Genomic DNA, 13813 nt, shown 5'->3' with positions numbered 1-13813 from the left:
CTCTGAACTACGTAACGCGGGACTCATGCGGCCCTTGAGATCCCATAATGCGGCCCGCGATGATTTTATAAAGGATAATGTGAATAGTATATTATTTTGACAATTTTCATCAACAAATTTAATTTTTACTAGTTCAAGGCAAAAATCTAGCTTCAAGAAGAGAAAGTTGTAGAATTTTGGAAATATTCACCATGTATTTTCTAGTCAAAGCGAGAGAGCCCTGAATTGAACTGAAAAGTTTGGAGACTCCTGGCCTATAACATAATACAATTGTAGCGCTATTAGTGTAAATAATATCTAAAACCTATATTAACTCCATAAAGCTTCTCTAAATTCTAGTCACTAGTCGTGTCCTTTGATCCATTGAATGTTTATATTTTCTGTCAGGTTTCTAATCATGTCCCAAAATGGACGTGAGGTACACAATTTTGAATTATTTTCTATTGAAAGATAGTTAATAGATATACGTATCCATCACCCATATATCACTATGACAGATCTAATAATGTGGAATTTGAATCTCCGCACAATGGTCTGTATAATAGCGTTTAATTCACTTTTCGGTAACAATTGAACCACCACTGCTAATTCTTTAAAGTCATCTAGTAGAAATAAGTTCAAATGAAAAAAAGTGGGGATTGCAGAGATAAATATATTGAATAGTATTGGCGATAATATACTACCCTGTGGAACTCCCACTATGGGCTTAAAGAAATTTGGTTTAGTATGACCAATATGAACTGAGCTTTTTTATTGCTGAGAAAAGGCCGAATTATTAAGAAAGAGAGAAAGGACCGAAAGATACGTAGGAAAATTATATTGAATTAGTTTATATACCAGGCCGTCATGTCAAAAGGAATCAAACGCTTTTTCAGTGCCCAACAAAACTAGTAGCCCCGTAGATTTTTTTCTATTCCGATTTTCTATAATAATATTTTGAATCTATGTCTATGTCTAACCAAACTGTGACTTTGGGATGATGTTGTTAATGTCTATATGAGAACGTATATTGCGTGCAATAACTTTCTCAAATAGTTTACATATGCAGCTCAGAAGGGATATTGGTCTATAGTTTCCAGGATTAGAGTGATCTTTACCGGGGATGGAATTGCACTAAGCAAAGTAACCTAGTTCAAGACAACCATCGAATATTATTTTGAGGTAGAGTACTGCCTTATTAGAAATCATTTTAATCTCTCTGTTGTTAATTTCGTCACAACCTGATGACTTTTTTATTTTTAAGATTTTTGATTATGTTTATGAGTAATTTTGGTTTTACTAAGTGAGCTGGATGCAGGGAGTGATTTTGGTTTCTTGCGAAAAAATAAATCTATTGTTTTTCGTTACTTTCCTTTCCATTGGACTAATTGTGTTGTAAGTCGACATTTTGTCAAAACTTTCACTTATATTTCGTATGTTAATTCGAATGTTTTGTTTTTTATTGGAACATTGTACTATTTTTGTGAGTATAGATAAACATATATTTGTAAAACAAAACACTCAATTTGACATTGGTGAGCCCTTTCTTTACTGAATAACCGACATTTCATCATGTTGCAAATAACCTACCACAAAATAAACTTCGATCCAATTAAACCCCATTTATTAGGTAATAGCTTATGGTTGCATTACGACTGCAACCACACATTTAAAACCATCCGAACTCAAACACATTCCTAACTCGTTTATCACTAAACCAAGTGCTTAATTATTAAAATCAACAAATAATTCACTGCGTAACGCATACGAACCACTATAGTGGTCATGTGTTCGGTTAGTGAGAGGCAATGGATTTTCAATTTGTGTAATGTTGGGTCAACGTTACAACGCCTGCACAACTCTTTCAAAACAGTACAGTGCGCTCGTTGGGATGGATTTGTGCAGATGATTTGAATGAAATGTTTGTGTCAGTTTGCCGTGGCTTTGCACTATTGTTTGCCAACTGCTGCTGTTGCGGGGTTTGCGGTCTAGTGCAACCAGTCAGTCAGCGAGCGGGCAGACATGATCTCAATTAATTAATACAATCAACCGAATGTTGACTATCCAGATGTGCGTAGATCTGTGCATTTGAATGTGATTTGCTCTCGATTTATTAATGCAAAAGCGAACACAGCCCGTAATGTGTGTTTGCTACATTTCATCCACACTCTGCTGCTGCTGCTACTGCTGCGTGTATCCTCACGCTTAACGTTCAGCAAACTGCCTGCTTCAGCATCCCGGGCGTTGAGCGATGGCAAGCCCGTGCTGGAGCGTTCGGTGTATCCATCCATTCGCAACAGTGTACCCCACCTGGCACACCCCGGGCACACAACAATGGCGAATTTCCACCTGAAAGGAGCACTTTTCAATCACATTCAGGACGCGTGTACCGACGCTACCTTCCGTGCGCTGAATGGGCATGAAATGTGAGTTTTGAACAGCGGAGCAGGGCAGGGGAGGAAGCTGGCATCACGAATCCCGTCACAACCGGATGAAGAAATAATCTCGGATATCCTGATACACTTCCTCTAATTTCCTTCGCTGGAAAGGTATTGTCTTCAGCCATGCTCCGTGTCTTCGAGCCCAATAATGGCGTCTTTCTTGGTACAAAATCCTTCTCCTCCTCGCTGTGTTTTCTAAAAGAGAAGAAACACATACCTTCACTTGTGCTTTGAAACTTGTTTTCACTACGGTGGAGTTTGTGGCACACAAGACGTTTGGAGGAAATGTGTAGGCAAAGAAATGTGTGCTTTTGTGTTTCGGTTGCTTCCCATTACAACAGAGCACAGTACTTCTTCTTTACTTACAGCACAATCGTAAGGATTTTCACAGCATCCCCACGAACAGCCACTCCGCATGTGCAATCCTACACACAAACAGATACACGCTCAATGCTCACTACAATGCTGGCAACACATGTTTCTATCGCTTTTCAAACTAACAGCGGCAAGAAAACTCCGAAAACTCGAACAATAGAGCTCTCTCCCCACCTTCAGCGTCCTGTGCTTTGTGAGGTAAATAACAGACGGGGGAGACGGCTGGGTACGAACGGCACATCGGTCTACTAAACCTGTTCCCAGGGCTGCAGTGTGCAGCGTAGCGGAAGTTTTCCATGCTGAAAATGCACTTCCGCTCGGATGGAAACAATGCCATTTTGCAATCCCGTTGCAAACGACGAGCGCTCACAACAACCAACTCGGTCCAAAAAGGGACCTTTGCAAGCATAGTAGCAGCAATACGACGCCTGTCAAAGCCCGTAGTAGTGGTGGCAGTAATAGTAGTAGTGGTACCGCTTTTACCAGGAAACTGTATGCACCGAAGGGCATTTCTGCAACACAATCCCCATAATACGTGTGCCCATTCGCTGCAAAACGATGCCGTACCAATATGACAATAACGTACTTTCTACGGCTCACAATCCTCAGAGAGAGAGAGAGAGAGAAAAGGAGAGAGAATGGATTGTATGTGCCTGTACACTGGTACAATATGGTTGAATAATGTTTTAAAATTCGAAACAATGTGTGGCACATCCCATGCTGGTCTCCCCTTTTGGCTGTATTGTGTACTCCCCCCCTGCGAAGGGCCCTATTGTGCCGCCATTGCACCACTGCCACGCAAACGCTACAAAAAACGGAAATGTTGTTTATGCAAATGGGGGTGGGGGAGGGGGGTGGCATGGGACGTTCCGTTTTGAGCCGGATTGGCCGGTTCAGGAAGAAATTTCCTCACTGCCCTTTTTGTTTATCACGGAGAGGATGTTTTTATATGCTTTCTTTTCGTGTTTGTGTGCTTTGAATGTCGTTGCGTTGAAAGTGTTCCGTGTCTGGTTTAGCTGTGTGTTTGTTATTAATTGTTTAGGTTTGGTTTATGGGTTTGATTGCGTGAATAGAATGTTGCAATCTTTTGGCACATTGTTTGAAGCTCGTGTATGGCATTATAGTTGAACATTATTGTGTTTTAAACATTCATTATGTCATAAAAATGTAAGACTTAGATTCGAATCGAAGTATAAGTATTGCCAAAGAGCCAAAGACTATGCACAACTAAGCACCACCAACAGCAACTTGATTAGTTTTTCCTGATTATTAAACGAGAATTTATTATGTTTACAAAGTTTCCATAAATTGGGGACAATTAAAAAAGACACAAAACTAAAAAAACACAGAAGAATGCAGAAACAGTATGTGTATGTAAAAAAAACAATCCAAACAAGGAAAAAGCGCAACAAATAAAGGAAAGAAATGAATTAAATAACATTAAACAGAAAATGAATAAATAAAAAAAAGTTGGAAAATATTTCATTAAATTTTTTTTGAAACTGCTGCAAGACTGAATGAAAAAACCACTTTGATAACGCAACATAAAACCCAAATCAGTGAAAAAAACAGGAGCACTTCTGTCCTGGTGTTTTTAATTACAATTCAAGTTTGTGTTTACTTTGTTTAATTCACTGAAACGGTTGAATTGGTTGTCCATTTACTATTTCTAACATTTCAATAATTCCTGGCCTTCAATATTACCACTGAATCGTTGGGCGATAGTCTTCCTCTTCTTCTTCTTCTATTTGGCGTAACGTCCTACGCGGACATGCCAACCTATACAGGCTTTCGAGACTTAATTCATTACCACGAAGCCGGATAGTCTATCCTTGCTTCGGGGGGACGGTTCATTCTAGGATTGAAGCCCATGGGCCATGGTAAGTTCAAGTAAAACTAAAGCTAATTTGTTTATTTTTGCTTTGGAGATTGCTTTGGGGATTTTCTTTTTGCCGTTTTTCATTTTTTAAATAACAATCTGTTAAATTTTGAAGCGTAACAACAGCACTAACGTATGTATTTCAATATTACTTTAAATTTATCTTTAAATGCAAATATTTGCATTTAAAGAACGATTTAGTCTGTCTTTAATTCAGATCTCTTAAAAACATTTTCAATAAATACGAATCGTGGTACCAAATAATAACATCAAAATAAGCTGTACAAAAAGGGTTGAATGGCTTCAAAAACAAGGGAACGAAACGCGTCTGCTTAAGAAGTGTTATTGATTTGTTTGAGCTTGTCCCAACACGAAGCCGTCAATAATAAAAAAGGACGCAATGGATTCCGAAGTGAACTAGCACAAAGCTGTTTAAAGTACCATTCCTTACCATTCCCACAAAGACCTTCCAAACCAAACTTGACAAACAAAGCGCACGGCGACCACCATCGTTCCCATTCGAACGCCGGTACCACTCTACCACGTCATATTGCACGCACTGTTAAGTTTCGCCACGTCATCAAACACCGATTTCCGGTCTGGCCGTGACATGTTGCCAAACAGTGCGGCGGCACCGTTATCCTCGGTGAAGCGCATCCCGAACAAACCCGCGGCACGGCGCTCCCGACGCGTACGGGACACGCGCAAGCAACGAGACGAGATAATAAATTCAAACCCAACTAATCCAAATTATCATATTTCCTTTCGGCGTTGGTGACGGCGTTTCTTTTGCGCCCGGTAGCCGGTGTGCGCAGAGGGGCAAGGCCACGGTCTTGCAGTGTAAAGACGCCCCTATCTGAGGACGACAGCACCGTCACTGCGGCGCCGGCTACCAGCCACGTGACTCAGATTAACCCTCTTCTCAACACATCATTTAATCGAAATCGGTTTTAATTGAATGATAATATAAATTGAATTCACCAAAAACACGTTGAGACACGCGAAAACCCCGCCAATTGTAGAAACAAAACGCCAACGCTGTGTACACACACTGCCGCATTGCTTCGGTTGTCAATCTCTGTGCGCAGGCAAGCGAGCGAAGGAAGCAACATGGTGCTATGAGGCGCATACGATAGGAGATTTCAGGATTTTAAATTTGTAAATTGACCTTCCTTTTAAATAGCAAGTGAGAAAAACACAGGGGGGAAAGCAAAATCTCGTCAACCACAGTGTGTTCCTGCGCTGTTAAACGATGAGATGGAACAACGCGAACATGACATTTGCGGCGTAATGTCACGTGTCGCTGTCACTCCTTCCGGGTGCGCACGGTTCGCGGGTGAGGGTTTTTTTGTTACCGACCGGAAGGTGAGGTAGCATTCGATCTCGGGATTCTCTGCCTCGGCATCCCTCCTTCCTGTGGAGCGTTATGTCGTAGTGAAAAGTGTGCAATTTTCTAAATTGAAGTCAACTCATGTCACTAGGCTAGCTCAGCCAATGGCGGCTGCGAAGGGATTTTGTTCTACGCCGATTTTGGGATAGAAAATGGAAAGTCATGTTTTTTTTTTGTAAAAAAGAACACTACACCAAATCGCTCTAAGTGCATGCAGCCCCGATCGGAGTGGGAGTAATTTCAGTAAGTACTACGAACGGATTCATCAAGTGAGTTCAATTCACTGCCGGTATGTGCAGCAACAGGACGTCCGTTTTGTTGTGCTGGCGGGACAAAGGGCACGCAACAGCCGATGGTTCATATTTGTAAGTTTGCATGGGAAAATAATAATTACTCGAATGGAAGTAGGGCACACACATGAATGGAGATGTTGTAATAATCATTATTCTTGATGATGGATACATCCACTGGCATTCGAATTGTGCAACAGGATGTTGTAAGTGCAAGTAATGTTCATTTGATCCCAATAAATATGATACGATGGTGAAACAAGTATAGAGAAAGATTCTATTTTAAATTGATATTAAATTTCTAGAAAGCTGATCCATGAATAAAATGACACTAGGTTGGTCGAAAACAGCTTAAACAGGTTTAAACTAGATCCCGTGGTTCAGTCAATAGCTCGCACGCCATAAAACCTTGTATGCCATGCGTTCAAGTCCCGTTTTAGCCGATTCACTACGGGATTCATACGAAGGATTGAATATCGATCTTAAATTATTTGCCAAACGAATCGAATTTAATTTATGATAAATGCATATCCAGTATTAGAGTCGTTTAAGCGGACCTCCCATACGTCGCGGGCTAGCCTGCTATAATCTTTTTCAACTAAGTCAATTATGGCTTTCCATGCGACTGGCAGACCCGTAGCGTCCCCTCTCATACCGTATAGTCGAATATTGTATTGATTTGTTAAAATGCACAAAGTGTAAACAAAGTTATTTCTCTTTGTAAATGTCCATACTTTATGTTTAGAATACAACTTTTCGCAAAAATGTAATGCAATTTGCGATAAACAATGAAATGAAATTTTGTGTTTTAAGTTTTAAGCACTTTAATGAGACTAATCGATTATATATTATTGGATTTCTTGTGTTTTTATGTTACTCTCGCTAGAGCTATTCATTTTTTTATTTTACTTCTAGTTTTTTTACTCTCTATCCATCTTTCTCACTCATTTGAACTTGATCTTAAACGTTTTTGCATTTTGATATATTTTACTTCTTTTTTATTTATATTTTTGTATAATTCCTCAACTTTCGTTTTGTTGCTTTGTTATGTTTGTTGTTGTTTGGTTTGTTTTCATATTTTGTTAGAATGTTCAATTTCAAAGCATAAACGATATTTTTGATTCTCAATAACACATTAAATTACGCTTTACGCGAATTACGAGTACAAACAAGGAAATAGTAATCAGAGAACAATGAATAAGAAAAGAAAAGCCGTTAATGACAAAATCCTCTCTGTCTCTCTTTCTCGCTCTCTATTTCTCTCTTTCGCTCTCTCGCTCTCTCTCTTTCTCTCTTATTCCTCAAATCTCAAATATAATCGATACCAGTATTTTATTACAAAAATTGTATGAATTTTAAGTTATTTTGATACTATGGGATCCTATAACAATTCATAACGTTAACCCATATTGCACAACACTTCGAATCTCGAACAGTTTATACCACATGACATGTAATCAAAACCCTTAGATAGTAATCTTGCCTGCCATTCTTTTCCCCTTTTATTATTCAATTTAAGCTTCAACAATCGATGGAAACCTTCAATAGCGCACGACACAATATTCGTTCCTTTCACGGGAAAGTGAGCTGCTAAATCAAAGTTGCGTTACAAAAGGACCTGCCGGACTGCAATGCAGCATGGCGAGTGAGTTAGAAATATCCAAATGTACGAATCGGATTTATTGACACGCGGGAATGTTTTTTGCTCGCCTTTTTGGACCATTTCCTTTTTTGCCTGTTTTTGGCACTGTGTTAGGCAAACATAAATCTTCCGTCGGTTTATTTGCATACGTTTTGGGAGGTAGTTTTTTTTCCTCACTGTTCACTTCTCCAATGTTGTACACTCCATACAACCATGAGCATAAACTGAACATCAGAACAAATATTCCCAGTGAATGGAAATAAATTGTTACTGAAGTTTTGCTAAAGCAACCAAAAGGAGAGTATAAACAGGAATTCCTGTAGCTTTTCATCGTTCGCATTGAAATATCATTCACTACCCTAAAAAAAGTGAAGGTTGGAGGTTTTGAAAAAGTGAAAGGAAATTCAACTGTGGCGAACGCTTCGTCGGGAAAATTCCAAAAAATGAGCCACACGTTACTTTCATTTACGGTTGGTTCAGTAAGCTGGAACTCCGAAAGGCGACAGGACGACAGAGCTCAACGCCACAACGCAAAAGCTGTGTTTTTTTCGATAAGATTTCAATCAAACCACTGTCTCAGTCACCTCTTGGCCGGGTGGAAGTAAGCCCAGGGAGTGAGCGAAGGGAAGTAGGGACATTACTGACGCACAACATGCGACATGTGACATTAGATCGGATAAGAGCGGTTTTGTAAAGCGGAAACGGGCAACCACTCTCTTTTTCCAGCTCGCCTCTCACCGTTTTCACCTTTCTTATGGACGGGTGCGCACCAAAAAGAGATTGTTTTGTGGTGCCAGTGGTTGGAGGACAATCCATTGTTGAACATTTCATAAACTACGCCAACACTGGTGGTGCTGTGGTCACCACCAGGAGTAATGGAAAAAGGGAAAAGTGATCCTTTGTGCAAAATTGTTTCCTCTTTTGCGGAAGAGTACACCAACAACCCCGGAACTTGTGTGTGTGTATTGAGTGTACGTGAAGTGAGGCAAAAATTGGGCAAATGAAGCCATAATCGATAATTGAGTGGCCATTCCACGGGACAGCTAAAGATGGTATCACAACCAGAGTATGTGTGTTTGTCCTGTGTCCTTGAAGCAACAACAATAAGCTGCCGCTCGAGGTGAATTGTTTGACAAAAGTGTCTCTCCCACACAAATGTTCGCGCACTACGCTCAAGCTAATAAGAGCAGAATTCGTATTTTTCTGAGCTACGTTTTTTTTACACAACATTCAGGGCAATTCAGTGTTCTAAAAGCACGCACACGCCCTCTTGAACTATTTCGCCGTAAATCCTTGGTTGTCTGCCACGGTTATCAGGCTTACAGGACGATATCATCCGAAAGATGATAGAGAGAGAGTATACCTACTGTCACTTGTTGACTGACACGAGCAATCATGGATTGTTAGATAGCATAAGAGAATTGTTCAGGAATGTATTAAGGGTTTCTTCTAACTCTTCGGTGTCGAGAAAGTTGAAGTGTTTCAGCAGAAGAGAGCGCGTTAATTCTGATACAACATTTCAAACCACAAGCACTAAGTAACAAGTTACTATTCTCCAAAATAATGATCTGTACAACTCGAATAGAGAGTGTACTTCAGAGCGTTGTCTGTTCATGACATGACTCATAACATTACTATGTGAAGCGCTTAGCTGAACTATTAGTTTTATTTCTAGTCTGTTCTTTTAAAGATCGTTTGTTTCATCATCCTAGATTCGAGGACCTAATTTCACAACAACTTTGCACCGGTAATATTTATCATCTTGGCATTTGAGGATTAAAACAAACGCTTCGGCTATGCCATCTCTAGACCTTAGATCTTTTCACGAATCTATGTATATTACTAGAACCATTCACTTGAGTTTTTGATGCTTCAATATGTAATAAGAGTTATGGAACTCTCAGCCAAAGAGGTTCACAAAATCTAGGCTGAAAAAATCCACTGATAACACTAAATTGTACAATTAAATAGAATTATTTCACACGTGTTTGACAGTAACTTAATATTATTTCAAAAACATAACAGTGTACATAAACATAACTTCTCAAAACCACACACGCTACTCCTGTCTACGCAGTTCCGCTTCAACCTTTGTCATAGTACGCACGTAGAAACACACCGAGCTCGGGAAGGAAAATGTCCCTCCGCCATTGCGCCTCCAGCTTGAGCACCTCCTCGAACAGCTCCCACAGCACTAGATGGTTTTCATCTTCCCGATCGATCGAGGCACGCCTTAGACACACGGCCGTGTACGTCTTGTCCAGCGGATGTTCACACCCGTCCCGCTCGTTGGTGCCACAGCCCGCACACGGTTTGTGGGAATTTTCGTGAAAACACTCCAGACACTCGGTGTGAAACAGGTATCCACAGACGCTGAGCCAAACCGACTGTTCTACGATACCGCCACAGATCTTGCAACAGGCGTACATGTTAGTTTCGGGTGCTTTTTTTTTTGGTCTTGGACAACGATACTGCTTAATAGAAGGTGTATGCTTTCTACTTTGATCAACATAGCGAACTGTCACAACATTGGTTGCTACGATCGATACGCCACGATTTAAAGCACGGAAAATGTTGACTATCCCTACCCCTCCACGACGTCACACAACGCCCAAACTATTTCACCACACCATGTATGTTTCGCTTTTTGCCCCTTGGTTTCGGTTCCTTCTTCACCTTCTGGCCACACTGGCTACACTTGCCACCCTCGACGAGTTGCTGCAGTGACCGTAGCTCCTTCTGCACCTTTTCAATGTCTTCCGTCAGCCGGCACAGTTCGCGGCGCTTCTGGCACTGCATCGCATCGTAGTTGAGGTAGATGCGTCGCAGTCCCTCCCGTGAGACGGTATGCCCCAAGCGCCACCGGTTACTACACTTTTGCCACTGTGCCTCGTCCATCTTCGGGCAGGGCAGCAACGAGCTGGCGATAAACTTACTGATGCACGATTCGTGGTACAGGTGGCCACATCTTGCCGCTAGGATTTCGTCAATCAGCGTGTGATTGCAGATGGAGCAAATGGGAAGCATCTTCTTGATGATGATGATGACGATGGTGGCGGTGGTGGTGAGACTTTTTGCAAAACGGAAGCGTTGAGAAACAATGCGCCACCTTTGGCTGTGACGCACTCCCTATAGCAATGTCCAGCGCATACTACGATTGTTTCGCAGTAATTGACTGAGTTTGAAGTTTTGCACCGCTCACTGGCAACCTCTCAATTCTCCCCATGGTTAAATTCAAACTTGACACTTACCGAGCCGCTTGGAGATCTCCGAGTTGTGCATCTTCGGGTTGTCCTGGGCGATTTTCCTCCGCTGTAACCGGGACCACACCATGAATGCGTTCATCGGTCGCTTAATGTGCTCCTCGGCCGGCTTCTTCAACATCGCCTGACCGAGCAGGCTGTGAAGGGAGGTTGGGGTCGGGAATCAGGAGAAGCGGAAACAGTGGTTCGATCCGTTATAATGTGGTAATAAAGAGGGGGTAGGTGAGCTGCAGCTTCTCGTTGCCATGCTCATCTGTCTACTTACCCATTGCCGGCCGCACCGTTCAGCAGTCCACCGACGTTCTGGTGCAGATTGGTCGTCTGCGAGTTGTGCAGCGCGTTCACCGACGAGGCATGCAAATTTTGCGAATGTAGCCCGAGCGAGTTCAGTGCGTGCGATGATTGATTCGAGAGCGACTGGGACGTCGGTATGGAGAGCGAGTGCGGGAGCGATAGGCCCGGTATCGATAGCGACGGTATTCGATCCATCATTTTACCATAGATCCGCTGGATCCGGTCGAGCGATGACGGCGCGTCGGGATGGATTTGACAGGCCGCTCGACCGCTCGGTGCGTCCTTGGGAACCGGAGCAATCAGCGTATCACCGTCGTCACGGTACGGTGGTGCCAATTCCGCGCTGCAGAAGAAAGCAAAGCGAGTGTGATGTGGTTAGGGATGGACGTGGAAGCATTTGGTATGTAATTTGCATGGCGCGGGATTGATTAGTTAGATTGGTCAAAGGGCCGAGTAATAAGCAAGCTCGAGTTAGTGATGGTATGCTATGGGATAAACTTCAAATCTCCTCGAAGGAAGACCGATGATTTTCAAGTGTTATTTTTGCAAAACACATCATCTTCGTTATTGATAAGTAACGGTTTCAGTGATGCATATCATTTCAAATATATCTACTTTAGGTCTCTTCAAGCTTGATAACGATACGAAATATCTTGTACATTCGAATTTACTATTTTGATTTCGATATGTTTTGTATTCCTTACGCTATCAGAAACAACATTAAAATCTCAAAGAAATGTCAATCTTAAATTCTTCAGGTTTACATTGACCACAGATGTTCTGTAGACTTCGTATTGTATTATGATACCTTCCAAAAACACTGCAACGAGCACTTCACAGATACACATGTTGTATGCCGTAGACAAAACAGATAAGACCTTGGGAGGATATCTGTATTTTTCCCTCTGTTTTCTTGGAGCCTTGACATTACATCCCTAGTGATGTAGTATTGATTCCAATTGTGTACGTCTTCAGAGTGTATGAGTGCAGCTTTAGATTTGACGACATAAAGCAACTTCTATGTTCTTGCCTGAAACACGAAACTGTTCAATTATTTTAAAAAAACACAAGAGGAAGATTTCTTGCAATTTGCTCATCAGGGACATAATAGTGTAGAAGTATAGATATAGATAATAAGTGTTTATATAGACAATATAGATCCTCTATGTTTGATGGTCCTCATAACGTCTAAATTGCATATGCCGCATGCTTACGGCACTCGAACGGTTGTCGAATGAAACAGGATGCTTCGAATCGAACGGCCAAATATTGAAATCATGCCAACCAATTAAAATCCATTAAAGTTCTATCGATGTTTTGGAGCTTTTTAATAATTATACATGCATAAAAATGTAAGAAATCAAATTAACTTCAATTTTCCATGTCACCTTTCGTTCGATCTTCCGTTCGAGTGAAATATGAAATTATACATTTCAACACTTGTTTGTAAGCAAGGCAGCATTGCTGTTTCTTCAGTTGTTTCATGATATCTCATGAAGGCTCTACATTCATTATTATTTCCAAAAGAGGGTCTAAATATCTTCCCCAGCTCCTAACAAAACACCTTTGGGTCTATGAGTTTAACTTTTGGTTGTAAAATATACTAGAGTTTGGGCCTCAATATACAAGGTCTTGTGGAATTTGTATGAAAGATCTTTGAACAAGTATCGTTAGTAATGCTTCTACTATTACTAAGTTAAGAGCAACTGCAAGTCTGCATAGTTGGGTTTTAGCTTTTCAAAGCGAATGACAAACAATCGTGCCCCAAGACTGCCTGTCCAATGACAATCCTTCGTTGGCTTCAAAATGGTCATTCACTTTGAAACGAGCGCGTCCACAACAAATCCTTCACATGTAAAGAACCAACTCATGCTCCTGCCATGATGATCGTAGACAAACGATTAAAAATACAAGTAGAGTTGATTACTACGCCCTTCACTTCTTGCCTCGTCCACGTCCTTCCTCGAAGCTGGAAATCAAATTGCAGCCGACCACGGACTGAGTGGGCCACCGCGCACCCACTATTGCCCACCATATACCCAACGTTACCCAGCTTGGTTGTAAAATTTCCAATTTATGGTCGAACAAAATCTTGCGCGCTCGCTTGTGGCTTGATCTTCCGCGCGACGCCCGTGATCGGTGCTTTGAAAAGTGATACGCTTGTTTATCAGCGTCATCTCCTTGCGTCGAGGGGAAGCGCAGTGGAGCACAGATGAAATGTTGGCATCATGATTAACCTTAACATCCAATCAAATCGCCA

At 41.4% G+C, this 13813-nt stretch overlaps 1 protein-coding gene across 3 annotated transcripts in view; it reads right to left on the bottom strand.

The window, feature by feature from the left end:
- LOC120903195 (transcription factor Sox-19a) overlaps positions 1 to 13813 on the bottom strand; it is a 47738-nt gene that overhangs the window by 15689 nt on the left and 18236 nt on the right. For 2 of the 3 annotated variants that reach the window (XM_040312469.1, XM_040312471.1), the window contains exons 2-3: positions 11525 to 11896; positions 11248 to 11423 (exon numbers count right to left, since the gene is read on the bottom strand). In XM_040312469.1, the coding sequence (XP_040168403.1) occupies positions 11248 to 11423; positions 11525 to 11896 (548 nt within the window). The remainder of the gene's footprint in view (positions 1 to 11247; positions 11424 to 11524; positions 11897 to 13813) is intronic. The other variant, XM_040312470.1, reaches the window with a different exon arrangement.

Source organism: Anopheles arabiensis, chromosome 3, assembly GCF_016920715.1.
Source record: "Anopheles arabiensis isolate DONGOLA chromosome 3, AaraD3, whole genome shotgun sequence".
NCBI classification, from domain to species: Eukaryota; Metazoa; Arthropoda; class Insecta; order Diptera; family Culicidae; genus Anopheles; species Anopheles arabiensis.
This window is presented reverse-complemented; position numbering and strand designations above follow the sequence as displayed.